Source organism: Lissotriton vulgaris, chromosome 4_1, assembly GCF_964263255.1.
Source record: "Lissotriton vulgaris chromosome 4_1, aLisVul1.2, whole genome shotgun sequence".
Classification (NCBI taxonomy): Eukaryota; Metazoa; Chordata; class Amphibia; order Caudata; family Salamandridae; genus Lissotriton; species Lissotriton vulgaris.
In genome coordinates, this window is record NC_141691.1 from 68267995 (window position 1) to 68284416 (window position 16422).

General features: G+C 45.1%; 1 protein-coding gene across 2 annotated transcripts in view; it reads left to right on the forward strand.

Moving 5' to 3' along the window:
* The window catches only part of EDA (ectodysplasin A), a 1522411-nt gene that overhangs the window by 1392046 nt on the left and 113943 nt on the right, over nucleotides 1-16422 (forward strand). The window contains exon 7 of one of the 2 annotated variants that reach the window (XM_086918330.1): nucleotides 14740-14870. In XM_086918330.1, coding sequence (XP_086774456.1) covers nucleotides 14740-14870 — 131 coding nt within the window. The remainder of the gene's footprint in view (nucleotides 1-14739; nucleotides 14871-16422) is intronic. The other variant, XM_086918332.1, reaches the window with a different exon arrangement.

The following is a 16422-nucleotide window of genomic DNA, read 5'->3' on the forward strand; positions in this document are numbered from 1 at the left end:
CTTCCACCTTAACTAACCTATTGTTTAGAAGACCTTCTTTTCAGATCCTCAAACAGGAGCTGAAAGAGCACTACATTCGTTGGATTTGAAGCTCTACCTTGAATTCTACCTTGACAGGACAAAAGCATTCCGCAAGTCCAACCAACTTCTCGTGGCCTACAGTTTACCTAGGAAAGGTTTTCCCCTTACAAAACAAAGTATCTATAGGTGGATCTCTGGTACTATTGTCTTCTGTCACCAACAAGCTGGTCAACCTTTACAATCATAAATTCGTGCCCATTCCACTAGGGCAGTTTCTACTTCTATGGCATTGTTTGCGGGCGTGCCTATCACAGACATTTGCAGAGCGGCAACATGGAAAACGCTGTAAACATTTACCAAGCATTACTGCTTGGATTCGGAGCTAATGAAGGATGCTGCGGTGGCACAGGCAGTTCTTTCTAACCGCACATTTCTCTGTTACTTCTAAAACATATGCCAGAATTGCGACTTATTGCTCTGCACTTTAACGTTAATATGTTTATTTACTGGGCATATATGTATGTTATTACCTTCCTTTTAAAGGAAATAGTTTTCTATCAAGGTGTGCATTTATGGCTTATGTACAAAGTGAAATGTGCTCATTATTGCTTTCTACTCTGATTCAGGCATGTGAATCTATGAAAGATACCCTAATACTGAATAAGAAATTAGTTACTTACCTGTAACTGCAGTTATCCAGTATTGGTTTCTTTTGTAGATTCACATGCAACCCATCCGTCTCCCTTGGAAGGGCTCACCTAGTACTCTCAGTTGTACCTCCATATAGCACTGTGCTTACTAAAATCTGAGGTACTAGAGGTCCTTCCAGGAAGGTTCAAGAGGGTGGTGACAGCTGATTGGTTGTTCGCTAGAGTTTGCCTTTATCACAAAAGGACCTGGATATGTTACTAATGTGAGGCCTTAAGCCTATTACTCTCTATTTCTATTGGGACATTACTTTACTAATGTACCGGGGACTCCCATCTTGACTACAGGGAATGATTCAGGCATGTGAATCTATGAAAGATACCAATACTGGATAACTGCAGTTACAGGTAAGTAACTAATTTCTTCTTTAGCACACACTTAGACAAAAGCGGAATGCTATACAGGGCCAAAGACAGTCAGTAAGTGATATGAGAGTTAGCTGGTTTGTGTATAATTAATGCTTTTTTATCTAGCATTCTTTAAAGAGGTGCCTCTTCAACTCTTTTCTAAATTTGGAGCAGCAATAGGACGCTCCGGACGGGGATGTTGTTCCCGATCCTGGGTTCATTAATAGAAAATGTCTGCTGTCTTGTTTTTTTCTTTTTTTAATCTTCTTAGTCTGCAGTCAGATGGTTTCCTGGCCACAGGTGTACAGAGAACCACCAGAGATGGTGAGCTTGTCTTCAAGATAAGCAGGGGTGGTAGTCATGATGGCAGAGCTGTTTTTGAAAAATGGTTGGAGGCGAGTAAGGGGAGCTAATGCAGTTCCATCAGGTTGTGGTTTATGCAATCGTATTTTTTAAGGCCTTGGAAAAAACATCCTTTAGCAAGTGGAATGCTCTTTGGGGGTGACAGTGTGAAGTTTGGGAGGCCATGGAGCTGGTTTGAACAGCAGTTCTGAAATCACTTTCAGGAAGAAGCTGTTTCACTTTCTTTAGAAGAGAGCGCTACGGCCAACCCATCTCTGTGTTTTTGGTAATATGTTCCTTGGTGTCTAGGGATAATCCAAGTAAACTGGCATTTGGGAAAGTTAGTTGTTTGCGCTGTCCAGACAAGTTTTATTGATCCAGGTTTTTACTGTTTCTTCTTTTTTGCTCCTGGCAAATAACAGGAACTATGTCTTCATTGTGTTCAGCCTCAGGTAGGCGCTGGACATCCAGGTCTGGATGATATGCAAGCAATGTTTGAAGCGTTGGGTGTCTTAAACAGTGGAAACTTTCAAGCAGATTTGTATATCATCGGCACATTGATGAGTCTTAAAGCTGTTATCTGTTAGTACGGCACCAGATGGCTCCATGTAGAGTTTGAAGATGGAAGGGATAACACTCCACAAGTGATCACAGTCTTTTGAGACCTGAAGGCACCCATGTGAACAAACAAGTGTTGTTTGAAAGTTAGAAGTAGAGCAAGTGGAGTATATTGCCTGCTAATGCCATGCAAGACTCTAGGTTCCTAATGATAGGATGATAACTGTGTCAAAGGAAGCAGAGAGGTCCAGGTTTACCAGGAGTAAGCCTGGGCAAATTTTTAATTACACCAGAGTAATTGAAGTAATTTTGGTAATTTTTTGTTACTCGTGTGACTCTAAATTACTGGAAATTATGCAATTTAGTTTCCTGTCAATATTGTTTAGTAATATGGGGCGAAAATGCCGACCCAAGAGCACAGGATCAGAGTGCAAATAGCTGCTGGCTGTTGATGCTCTTTTTCTGTAACATTCAGGGCTATTTTCTTTGTGCAAAATGCATTATTGGGTTCATTTTGGACTTGAGGGTCCATTTTGTGCTTCGAAAATAGCACTAAATGTATGGTTACACTCCTTGCTTAGTTCCACTTAATCTCGCATACTTTTGTTGTAATTTTACATAATCACCTTACAGCAAATTACTCAAATTACACCGACCCCTAATAAGGAGGCAGGGGTCACCTTCATCAGTGGTCAGGAGGCCATTGTTTATGATGTGTAGGGTAGTGGTCTCCATGCCACAGCATGTTATGAAGCCAGATTGGAAGTTGTGCAGGAGATGGTTAGCATTAATGCGATCTTGGAGTGGAATATACACTAATTTGTTAATGATCGTGTTGATGAAGGGTAGAAGGGTAGGGGAGTGACGGGCCAGTAGTTGATGAGGTCACCTGGATCTAGTGTAAGTTTCTTTAGCAGGGGGATGATCTGACCTGTCTTGAGAGCTTCTTGGAAGATGCCTTGAGTGAGGGAGCCATTGACAAATTGGCGAGCAGGGGTGAGAGAGCATCCACAGGGAAACTTTGGTGAAGGACAAGAAGTGGCCTTGAGGGAGTTGAATATCTTGGCAAAACCTGCTAGCGATAGGGCTTTAAATGCTGACCATTGCAGGGTTCTACAGGAAGGGTAGGCATAAGAGAGAAACGCAGGCTTGGTATTGTTGTTATGGTGTCAGAATTTGCATATATGCATATAGATCTGTTGTTCTCAGCAAGGTATTTGATGTACCAAGATGCTGAAGGCTTTGGCCTGTACTTGCATGTTTTAATTGGGGTGTAGATGTTCACATAGTTTCCCCAAAAAGTATTGAAGTTGTGTAGAAGAGTGTTGGCATCAGACATGGAGGTGACAGGGTGAGAAATTAGTTAAGACATTCGATTGTCTTCAGAAAAGTCTTTGAAGGATCTGATGGTTTGGTCTTCTCTTTTTTTTTACCATGGTTTGTTGGTAGGATACTGAGCCAGGAGATAAGGTTGACAAAGTGATTGGTCCAGTCCAGGGTATTGGTAGTTTACATTGGATTGTAGTTTATGTTGAGAAGACAAGGTCGAGAGTGTGGTCTTTGGAGTCTGTTGTTTATGGGACATGCTGTACCATGTTGAGTGTGTCTATGAGCCAGAAGAGGGTATCTCGTGTTTTTCTGAGCTTGCGTTGTCTGGGAGTTTGAAGTCATTAAGGAGGGTTGTGTGGGCATATCAGATGGGCAAGGTGATCTGGAAATTAATGAAGTCTTTGTTATCCAGTATTATGGGTGTCTTTCATAGATTCACATGCCTGAATCATTCCCCGTCGTCGGGATGGGAGTCCCCTGTACATAAATAAAGATGGCCTGTAGATGAGATGGAAGGTGGTGGTATGAGTTGTAGAGAGTGGTAAATAGCATGTTAGCAGCTCCATGGAGTTGAGTGTTGCTCTCTTGCCTAGGTGTCAGGACTAGGAGGACTTATGGATGACAGCAAGGCCTCCTTCCTCCTTATTTGTGCAGTTCACAAAGCGGATGCTGTTGCCTGTGGGAAGAAGGGCATTTAGGATGCACAGTGTGTTGGAGGTGACCCATGTTTCTGTGATGAAGAGGACATCAAGCTTGTGATAGGTGATGAGTTCGGCAACTCCTGTTATGTGGAGGACCATAAAGCAAGCATTATTGAGCATAAGCTCAGATGTGTGTTTTATAGTTATGGGGTGTATTGTAGTTAGAGGGGTGTGTAAGATCAGCTTGTCTATGTCTGCCCTTTGCTGGGGACACCCGGATGTTGGGACGCCCTGAATAGTTGATTGAAGTAGGAGGAAGAGACAAAGTGATGTCACTACTGGTGCACTTGGAAATGCAGTGATGTCAGGTTCTGGTGAGATGGATGATGGGAAATAAAGTCCTCCTGCCTGGCTTCTTTTAAAAGGTGTCTTTATTGGGTAAACAGTGATGTCACTTCCTGTGCAGATGGATTATTAGAAATTAAGTCCTTTTTCCTGGCTTCTTCTTTGAAAGGTAGTTTGGGTGGGAACCAGTGATGTCACTTGCTGTGCAGATGGATGATGGGAAATGCAATTATGTCACTTCCTGTACAGATGGATGTTGGCACGGATGGACTTGCTAGAACATCTAATAATGTGGCCTACAGTGACACCTTTTATTGAATTGCATTGTTGCAGTTGCTAGTTTTGAAAGTGTAAGGACACCAAACAAATCATTCATGTACATCTTTTAGGTAACAGTGTCAGACAATGGTAACTGGTAACACGGAGACTAAGCTGGGTATGTTGCAGTTTGCTGGCTCAACTAAGAAGCCATCAACTATGCCTTTTTACAAGTTGTGACTTCAACCAGCACACGTTCTGAAAGGACTCAGCCCTCAGCTGATTAATAAAAAAACATACCCTTTCTGAAGTGGAAGGTGTTTATTCACTCATCTACTGGGCTTGGAAAAAATCCTTCTTAGCTCTTTATTCCCCCCCCCCCCCCCTTTCCACTGTTTGCATGCGGATCGAGGGAGACTTTGCGCATCCTTGGCTTGGAATAAGATCTCAAAAAGTGAATGGGTGTTGATATCATCTAGAAGGGATACCTTCAAGCCATACCACTGAAAATGACTTCAGTCCAGAAGATTTACTGTTGCATCTACTTCAGTTACACCAACCTTTTCCATCATGAGCAGCAGACAGAATGTAGGAAATCAATGGTACTTCCTTACACAAAAAGCAGTAGGTGGAGGCTTGAGACCTAGGGAAATAAGATTTGTCAAACAAATTAATAAGGACGGTTACAGAATGTCGCTATCCATGTGCTACCTCGATCCGTAAAGGCAATTGACTGTGTCGATAGACTTGCAGGTGGCCTACTTTCACATTCCACTATGACTTCCTCTAAGCTTCCAAGTTGGTCCCCTGATAACCTCCGGACTACATGTATATCTTGAAATAAGCAGGCACCATTAAAAAGGAGGAGCTGATGCCAGAGATGTTGAGCCAGGCTATTTTGCAAGTAAAGTCTCCTATAATAATCCCTTAGAATGTCCCCTAGAATGCCTCAAGACTGTATGCAGATCCTGAAATAACGCGCTACACCTTCAGGCTGAAGTGCACCTACATCTAGTGCCCTCAAAATGGACATGACTCTATTTCATATCAAGCAGCATTTCAACCTTGATGCTGTATATCATTGTGGTTACCATTTTCCTGCATTCCCCGCTAGCTAGGCATGCTCTACAGATCTCACATACATTCTGGTATCATTTCTTCACTTTTTGTGGTTGACCATCTTATGGCCTGAAATGGGCTGCAAACATCTTTTTCTCTGGGACCAGGAAGCATGTTCAGTGAACCTTATGGACTGTTGCTTTTCTATCAAATTCAATTTTGGCAAGGAGAAAAATAATCACATAAAGGCTATTTCGCTGCTATATCCTTCTTCTGGAGTTCTGAGGACAGGGCAGGAGTAGGAGTAGGTAGGCATATGTTGGACTTGGCCCTTCTGGCAGGTTCACCCCTAAACGTTTTGCTTTTAATGGTGACATGGTGTTAGTGATTTTTGGCTTCTGCGCACTTTACCACTGTGTCCCAGGGTAAAGTGCGTGTGTGTAGTGAGGTTGGCCTGCCATCCCATAGGAATGCATGGGGAATATATGTGTCCCTGGTAGTTCCTGATGCATGGGGAGTGCAAGCTCGAGTTTGGTATGTGCAGACTTGTGTGATTAAATGCTGCGCGATGATGTGTGCGGCATGAATGTGTCTAGTGTGGAAGTGCCACTTCTAGAAGTTGGCATGTCAGTGTAAATTATGTGAATTGGCTGCCTGGCTTGTGATTGGCTGGAGCTGGCTGGTGAGCCTGGCTCCAGGAGTCAGGATGGGTCTGCCCCGGTGGTGAGTGGGGAGATCTTCATGATTAATGTGAGGGAGGGGTGCACCTGGGACCTGAATACGGCTGGGCTTTCCTTACACAATGCAGGCTCCGCCCCCTGTGGTGCGACTGAAGACCCTAGCCTGACAAGTGAATGCGAAGAGTTGCTGAGCACAACAGAGTGCTCCAGAACCAGCTGCGACTGGTTTTTCCCTTCACCCTGAAGCCTAAACAAAGGGATTTGGTTTATAAAAGAGGGTCTGCGACCCCATGTAAATGTTCTTTTTTCTGGATCCTATCTTGAGGGGGGGCCTGCTGTCGCTGGGTGCCAGGAGGATACCATCACTGGGGACTGCCTCCCTGCTGGAGGACCCTGTGAGCTGGCCCTTGGGCCCAGCCTTGGCCCCTCCCTACTTTGCTCCAAGACTTTCTTTAAACATTGCACTCCAGTGCCTGGGAGGCACTGTACTTTGATTGCCTGAGGACCCCTTGTTTTTGATTCCTAGGGAGGAGCACTTCTGCTTTTACTGCAGAGCGGAGCTGCGATCGTCTTTCTGAGGGATTCCCCAGCGTGGGGATCCCCCTGCCTTTGTTTTGCGGCGCGGGTGCCTACCCCGCTTATTTGCCGACTTTTGTTTTATCTCCTGGGGGTGCCTACCCCACTGCTACAGTTGCTGTTGCCCTCGAGGCAGCCTACCCCTCATTTGTGACCCCTCTGTATCACCGTCTCAGCCCAGGAGTGTCCGAAACAATTGCCGGGCCGCTGCCGTCGCGACCCGGAAGCTAGGCGGCCTTGCCTGGTTGTGGGCGGGGCCGCGTGACCAGAGGAAGTTGCAGCCATCAGGAGGATCATTGAGGGCCGCCGTGCTGCCTGCGGTGACCTGGAAGTTCTGTGCCCAAAACCGGAAGCAGACGGAGCCCACCCCGCGCACGGTGAGAGAGAGGAAATGGCTGGTGAGAGGGAGCACAGGAGCCTACCCCGCCTCCCAGGACATCCCGAGAAGTGCCGCTGCCAGCGGGGCTTGAGTGAAGGAGAGCCCCGCTTGCGGCACCAGTGAAGCCGCGAAGAGCTCCGGCAGACCGAAGAGGCAACCAGCGTCCCCCGCTGCCTCCTGCGAGCAGTCCTGTGAGTGGAGCTACCAGGCAGAAGGGGGGGGGGGGCGCGAGAGCGAGGCACAGCGTTGGAGTCCCTTTCCGTAGCGGGACTCACATGCGCATTGGGGGCATCGGCTGACTTAGAGCCCACGAGGCTCTTGGGGGCATTTGTGTATTCCGAGTCCCCAGGTGGGGGACTCCAACAACGGGGCACATCGTTATTTAGAGCCCGAGAGGCTCTTCGGCATTTCCTTTGTTTACGAGTCCCCAGAGGGGGGACTCCAACGACGGGGGCATTTTGTGTTCAGAGCCCAAGAGGCTCTTGGGAGACATTTATATTTTGAGCCCGAAAGGCTCCGACATCCACGGGGGCATTTTGGAGGGTAGAACGGCCCCGGTTGGCAGCGGGCCGCTCCCCCCAGTGAGGTGGCATTTGTTCTTAGAGCCAGAAGGCTCCTGAGGCCTCAGTATTCCTTCAGAGCCCAGAGGAGATCCCCAGGTGCCCGGCGCTTAGTGGGCAGCTGCTTAGTTTAGGCTTGCACCTTCTTCCTTGGCTGCCTGCGCAGCCTGCCCTGACATTGTGGACACAGGGCGTTGCAGCCCCTGAGAGGCCAGTTGGCCTGAGGGACAGTTCTGGTGTTGTACCCTTGCAAGGGGTACCTGTTTTGGCCCTATGTGATCTTTGCGCAAAATATGGTTACTTGCCTAATGTTATTTCTGCATCATGTGTCTTACCTACACCTCTGAATGTGTCTTCATGCATCATGTGCTTACTTATACCTCTGAATGTGTTTTTATGCATCATGTACAAAGCTTCTTGCCTATACCCCTAAATGTATTTTTATGCTTAGGTGGTTGTTTTTCCTAGTATAGTTATACTAGTGAGTTCCTGGTTCCCAGCGTGATACTTTCCTAAGGTGGTTAGGGTTGCGTAGGTGGTACTTACCTTTTACCAGTAATTACTGGTTGTGTGCTACATTTGCTATTTGCTGCTACAGTTATTATAGATTCTATGTTCTAAGTTTTATTCTACAAAGTGCTAATTCTACCAAGTGCTAGTTCTAAAAGTGCTTATTCCTGACAGTGGTCCCTGTGGCCCTGTCCTGTATTTATAATCCCCTGTAAATTCTGCCTGTGCCTATGGCACATTGTAAAGTGTGTGTTTATTATCTAATGTGTTTGGTATAATACAAAGGCTATCTTCATATATAACCTTGTGTGGAGTTTCCTTTGTGGTGAGCCTTGAGGGTTGTTGCTGGGTGCGCGCGCAAACGCTTTACATCTTGCCTCCGGGATAAGCCTGACTGTCCATGCCAAGCTATCAAGGGGGTGAGCAGGGGTTATCTTGGCCGATGACTTCCTCGCCCTGACGAAGAATGGTGGTTTCTGCCTGACTTTTGCGCAAGACTTAGCCAACCAGAAATCCCATTTCTAACAGTATAGCTTTGCGTAAGAAAAAGAAGGGTTTTCATATGAGTGATGGCACTGTGTTTCTCCACTGATTTCTTGGAAAGCAGTGTTCCCTAGAACGAGATTTTGGTGCTTTGTGTTCCTTTCATATCGTGAGCCCTACGTGTTTGGTCTGCAAGCCAGGGTTGACTGCCTTGCGTGTTTTCTTTCATCCTGCAAGGATCTATTCTACAAGCTGATATATGCTTGTTAACCACCTTTATGTATGGGTGGGTGTGTTTGAGGTGTGCTCCCTATTAACGTTTTGTAAAGCCTGCTTACAGTGGAGAACACACTGTGGTTGTCAAGTCATATTCATATGCTGTGAGACGCATACTCCGGGTTTTACGCTTTCATCTTGTCTGAAAGCAAGGTGAGATGTTTGTAGATGTTAGCGTGATCAGTGAGCATGTAGAGGGTCCCCGGTTTATGCTCACATGGAACTATCTCATATTTGGGTGATTTTCGGCGATCTTAGGTTATGTGTTATTCTTTGCTGAGCGATATGTGTTGTGTGTGTCCTAACTGGCGTACCTGACAGATACGCATTTCTGCTAATACTTGTAATAGAGAGATGCAAGGAATACTTCTCGCGCACCGTGTGTGCATTCTAATGAGCATTGGTTTTTAAAGGACGGAGTTACCGGAGAGAATTTAGTGAATCAACCGTTGGAAGCTCAAGCCGGAGGTGGAACCTCTATGCTGCTAGAGAGGCTTGCACTTTCCATAATATATAAAGCATCACCACAATTAATACACAAGCTGCGAGAAGGCACTTTGTCAGGTGGACAAGGTCTATTACATGACGTACTAGAGCATTTATTAGTGTATGATGTGCTTGATAACGTCCTTTTAACGACTGAGAAAGAGAGCCGTGGATCCCCTGCTAGTCAGGGTTACTCTTGTTCTGGGACAGTCCGAGCTTTCCTTGGTTTTGTAGCTGGTTCTGCGAGCGAGGTCATTGATTTACGTAGACTTGGAAAATAAACCCTTGTATTTTTGTGGATTGCTGTTCTTGGAGAAGAGAAGGCTTTTGCTGGGAATGAATTTTCTGTTCTGTCCGTCAGTTCTCAAACTCACTAGTTTATACAGCACAGAGGCAGAATTATGTTTTGTTGTGATGAGGATTTCGGGAATAATTATGTAGCAATAGCACTCTGGAATCTAAGGGCGTCGTAATAACTCATGATTGGGAGAGGCTTTAAACAGCAGGGCCAATTTGAAAGATTTGAAAGATTCCGATTTGTTCCTCGAAGACGTACAATGGCTATAAGTAGGTGAAAGCAGAAAACAGAATTAAAGGTCGTAAACAGTAACAGTTTTTCATTTTCAGTTCTGCCAAGCGTCACGCAACAGGTGTGACGCTCACACATTTCAGTGCGGTGATCCGCATCACCGCACTGAAATGCATTGTCACGCATTTTCGACCTGTGCCATGTGTGCCAGCGGCGCTCCTGTGCCCGGGCTCTCTCTGCTTTTCTGAGAGAGGTGCTGCTGATCCAGAGTGCCTAAACAGTTAACTGAGACTGTGTAGCTGAGAGCGGCGCGCTACATTGTATCTCCGTCTCTGCCAGGAGCTGCCTGCTGTCCGACTCGGGTGTTGCCCTGAAAACTAGAATGCGCAAATGGTGCGCGCCGGCGCGGTGCGCGGATACTCTCAGAATCCTCACAGTCTGCTGGGGCGCCGGGCTACCCTCTGAGTGGATACTACAGCTCAGAGCTGTTAATCACTGTGTGGCACACCAGGGGGCCGGGATGTGCAGGCCGTGGTAGTGCAGTCACGCCCGAGGAACTAGGAAGTCAAGTGCAGAAAGAGACGGGGGATTAGAGAGTACAGGCTGCGCACGAGACACTGTCTCTCTCAAGCACCATGGCCGCCTGCCCCCGCTAAACACTTCAGCTGCAGGCCGCACCTTGACCACCTCCGCTCTTGTATTTTATTTTGTTTGCATTAATGCTTTTGTGGCATGCACACGTCTCTTTTTTCCTCCTGTGGCGGTGGCGTTTGCTATTGTGGTTGTTCCTCGTGGTTCACTACTGTTCCTGTTGTGAGCTCTGACACCTTCGGGTAAAGTCAACGCTAAACAAAAACGCATAAAATAAATAAAAATAGACTCTCATGGCCGCCCGCCCGCCCGCCGCGCAAAACACTCCAAGAGGCACCTGGCAGCTGAGCCGGCAGTCTGTCAGCTGGGCCGGGACGGATCGACTCTAGTGGCCAGAAGCCGGGGTGAAGAGGCAGAGTGCACATCAACGAAGCAGGCTGGGGAACAGCAGTGCAGTCACCAGTCGGGTCGTCACTCTCTGAACAACTCTAAGTAAGTGATTTTAAAGTCCACGGTGTCAGTCACTATAGTAATCTATAGCACGTGCATCATGCATGCAAAATTGGTACACAGCAAGATAAAAGTAAGTGGCAACTAAATGTGGAAACAAAAGTATTGTAACCGGGTCTGTGTTTATTGAGGTAGCACTGACTCAGATACAGGTGAGGTGTAAGGTAAATCTATATTTAGCAATGTTATGAGCAAGTCTGTCACTGTAGTACAGAGATGTTACAAACAACTCACTCTGAAACAGCACGTTGTCACACTTTGAAACCAGAAGCAAGTGATGTATGAAAGACTAGAGTAAGATGTCTAAGCAACATCACTTTCTATTCTCGGCCTTCTTGGATGATTATTTCCATTGTGGGTTTTGAAACTGCCAGCAATGCTGTTATTACAGTTGTTCCCTCGTCTTTATTGCATGGTTTTTGCTCGTGAGAAAGTGTCACTCAAGTCGTTGAAATGTCACTCATAATTTCACTCACCTTTTTAAAATGTCACACATGGCAATCTGAAACCTTGGCAGCTATGCATTTTAGTGCAGTATTTCGAGTGGATAATGCTGCTTACATTCGGTGGTCTTAGCTATGGACGCAGTTGACTCAATTGAATCTTCAACAGTGGAAGGACCTACTATACTTTGGCATACAGAGATGTCCCTATTCAATCTGCATTTCCCAATAAAAGACCAACAGGCTACCACTGACGCATCAAGTAATTATTCATCAAGTCATAATCATTGGTGATCCCCCTTTTAACTTTTTTCACAGTTTTAACTAATTATCGGAAAGGTGACAGTATGATCACTCTGATGCAGCAGTAGCAATTTGAAGATGCATATGTCCATGATACAGATATTGGTAAACAAAGTCCTTAAAGAAAACATAATGCAAGATTTGACTGCATGACATAATATAAAAAATTCCAACAAACTCAAAAAATATTGTAAGTAATAGAATTGCGGGTGGGAGTTGTGGGACGTTTATTGACCCAATGACATGCAGAGGCTGTTTAGTAACTAAGACTTATCACCAACATTCATAAAAAGAAATAGAACACATGCCAGGGTATATTCAACAACGTAGGATTATAAAGGGCTTATTAAGAGTACAGCAGTCATTTGGACCCTTGAACTCGTTGTGGCGGTCCAACCACTGCCACACTGTGGGCCTGCCCGCAGTATTGCAACTTGGGCGGTCGAACCGCCACAGGACTGCTGCATCCGTCAGGAATCCAGGATCCGGCGGCTGTTGCACAGCGGTCAGGGAGCTCCAATATGCTGGCGGTGCCGCTGCGGTACTTCCGAGCATATTATGAGTTACCTATCTGCCGCCCCTTTCATGGTGGTGAGGCCACAATGAAAAGGGTGGCATAAAGTCAACAAAGGGGGCACTAATAGGGCCCCCGTGCCACTCCTAGGCCTTGGTGTGCATGCGGGGGGCACATATTGTGCCCCCGTGGATTTGCACCCCCGTTCCTGCACAGTGTGGCATGCATTTTTATACCATGTAGGAACGTGCAGTCTGCACTCTCACGGTGGCAAGCAGCATGTTAGCCTCTCCTATGAGCCTAACAGCCGACCGCTGCAGCACCGCCAGCCTGAACAGGATTAAACTTGTAATCCGCCGAGTGGGCACACCGCGGCTTTGGTGGTCCTTCAGCGGACTTTGCTGGCGCCGCTGGAGGACTGTTAAAGTTTTAATGAGCCCCTAAGTAGGATCCCATGCTGGAGAATGAATGGCAGTTAATAGGGCTATGAGGACATGCAATGGGGTTTACTAGACACAATAGATAGGATTGATATGTGCCAATTGATACTTGATCAGGCAGTAAATCAGCGACTGTATTAGGATAGATACCGGTCCTTATAGCAGATGTGGTGGGAATGATGTGTGATGTTGGAGGTGTGGCTGTAATGTGCCCAATTTTCTGGATCTACAGGGGGAATGTATTTAATGGCAGTGGCTAGGTTGAAAAAGTGTGGGACCTCTTAACTATTCACTAAATTCACAAACCAATTTTCTGTCTTCTGAAGCCTAGTTTGAGGATAGGATTCACCAACTAAAAAATGCTTATCAGTTTTAGAAAACCGAAATCTGAAGACAAGACTACCCCAGAAGACATTTGTTGTACATACATGCAAACAAACCCCCCGATTCAGGCGGTAGACTTAGAATAGAAGAAGGCTCACGATTCATAATGTCAAAAATTGATTTATTTTAGGTATGTCCTGCCTACAACTGCTTCTGTTTCAACATTAGTCAATGGGGAAATAAACTCCCACGATTTTTTCAGTATCTCCCTTCCTAGTTTGAAATGTTGGCATGCTTGGTTGTATTCAATCAAATGACGTTTAACAAAGCATTTTTTGGTATCACTATATAGAAAGTGATATTTCTGACAGAATTTTCAATGTTATGTGGAGCTCTATGTGCGTTTGGTGTGGCTAAGGTCTCACTGTTTCTGTGTAAACACTGACTGCTTTGTGCCCATACAACTCATGATTATTTAGTGCATGCATATTCCTATGCTCCCTTCCACCTTGATTTTTAAGAAAACAACAGTGGCTCCTGTGGCTAATTATATAATTATTGCAATATGATTTAAGCACAATGGCAATCTTAGGGTGGTGTGTGGTATGTATAAGAAGGAAGCTACATACACACATGGAGAATATGATCTTCAATGTATATCTTTTATGCAAGTTTTCAAACATAAATTTTACATTTTATACAGTATCGACAGCATTAAATACATATACATAGTGACATTGTGCGAGTGGGTCCCAAGTGAATAGGAGAGAGAACCTATACTACTAAAGTAGTATAAAACTAGAAACCTCCTTTCTCTATACACTATTACATTGCACTTTAGTAGTATAGGTTCTCTCCTATTCCCTTGGGACACACTCGCACAATGTCACTATGTATATGTATTTAATGCTGTTGATACTGTATAAAATGTAAAATTTATGTTTGAAAACTTGCATAAAAGATATACATTGAAGATCATATTCTCCATGTGTGTATGTAGCTTCCTTCTTATACATCCCACACACCACCCTAAGATTGCCATTGTGCTTAAATCATATTGCAATAATTACATAATTAGCCACAGGATCCATTGTTGTTTTCTTAAAACTTTATACCTAGGCTCCGTGTGAGTTGGGTTCCCTTGTTTTCCTTCCCCCTTGAGGCAGGGTTGGGCTAGAAAAGTGAATAAAGCACACACAAAAGTGAATGTCATCTTTAGGCATCTTTAGGAGGTAATGATTTGCCCAAATTGAATGGAGTATTGAGATTGAGAAGTACAGAGTACATCGGTTGGAAAGAAGAAAACGAAGACCAAAGCACAAGGAGCACCACCTATTATGCCTGATAATAATTTAACTTCATGCCCCTACACCTAGCAGCAGGCTTGGGTCCTAGTTTATCATGCGACAGCCATTGAGAATTGTACTTTGAATGCAAAAATGCTTTCTCTTTTGCTTCTGTGTCTTTGCTATTGCTTTGCTGCTTGTTATGACATGTCCTGAGTGACTGCCATTTTCTCACACTGAGATCTTTCAGGTGGAGTCCTAAACGACTGGGTGAGCTTCGCCATGAATTCTAAGGTGTTCAGGCTGCACCCCCGAAGAGGGGAGCTGGAGGTGCTGATGGACGGCACCTACCTCATCTATAGTCAGGTAGAAGTGAGTACGGTCTTGGGCCTAACTCCTCTTTTCCCTATCTTGAAGGTAAAACCATTCCCAGCCGGTTGTGGATCCTTGCAGCCGTCGCTGGCAGAGATCTTAAGCCTGTGGAGTATGATGAATGCTTGAGCTGTTTATATTTTGTGCGATGAAATTTGTGTTTTTGATGTTTTCCCTAACACAAGAAAAAGGGGTTGCAGCTTCTTTCTAATAACTCTTTGGTTTCAACAGTAAGCTGAACTGTCAAATCATTTGAACTTGATCCTATCGGTCCCATGACACCCATATACCTACCCCCTCGCAGGCGTCTTCCTTGTAAAAACAAGGTGCTATAATATTTGATTGACTTTAGAATAGTTTTACCACCTTCAAAGAGTAATATTACAGTAGTGTAACCCTCGGAATAACAATAATGCATTGGGCGTGGGTGCTTGTCCACAATCTCTTTCTTTAGAAACCCCGGAGTAGGCTTGTGAGCTAGAGTCAGGGATTCTGCGAAATAAAAGCCCGCAGTTTCACATGGCAACTTAAACAACTGTTACAAAACAGGCAGAGGTACTGATAAAAAAATATATAAATGCCAGTAAAATTCACTGACATCAACTCAAAACAGATCATTCAAATGTAAGTGGGAGTTCTATTTTTAAACAGGAACACCGTTGTAGAAGAGGAGCTAGACACCTCTGTGGGTCAGAAACACGAAAGACGATAAGAGGCTTTACTGCAAATGATAGGCAGGGGAGGAGAAGTGCATATCATGTAAATGTACTTATAAATGGAGAGTGATGAAAGGATGACGTAGAGATCCACTTCATTATGGAAGTGTATGCCACAATTAATATTACAATTCCTTCCTTGTTTCCTGAAGTACTTTCACAGACACCAGAAGCTTCTATGCGCTATTTTCTTTCTTCAAAGGTCATTTCAAATGCGCCAATTAACCAGAAGAAAATTGTTGCAGTCTTCGTTCTTTTGATCCATCCCTAAAACAAGCATTGACCAACTCAGTACTTTTGGCTTCCGTTGTCAGTTAGAAGTCAGACATATTGCTTTGCCAATGCTAAGCCTCTGTAATGTACGTCAAATGATATCTATGAGGTGGTAAAGGAATGGGCTCAAAGATGTGTTGATGGGAATGGTGTGGGATGTGATAGGTGCCAGCAGGTAGTCATGCTGGGAGAGATATGGGCAGGAAGGGCTAAGGAGAAAATGTGCAAGAAGTGAGTGGTGCGGGCAGAGAGTCTGCTGTTGAAAGATGAACTGTCTGGGAGAGGTACAGAAGAAAGACTGGGGCAGGAGCGATCAGGCACAGGGGCTGGCTGGTAGGGTTGTGGCTGGGATGCATAGGGGCTGGGAGAGGCTTGCTTTGGGTTCAGGTTGTGATACATGCACTTGTAAACTTCAAGAAATGCGACAAATACCAACAAGTTTATCAAAAGTAGGGAGGGTGATCGGTCGATCAAGAGGGCACTAATTACCACTAAGAGAAGTGGAAGGTCCAGTCACAGCCTGTGCCCACAACATGAGTCAACAAAAAGGGGGGTTGCTAGAC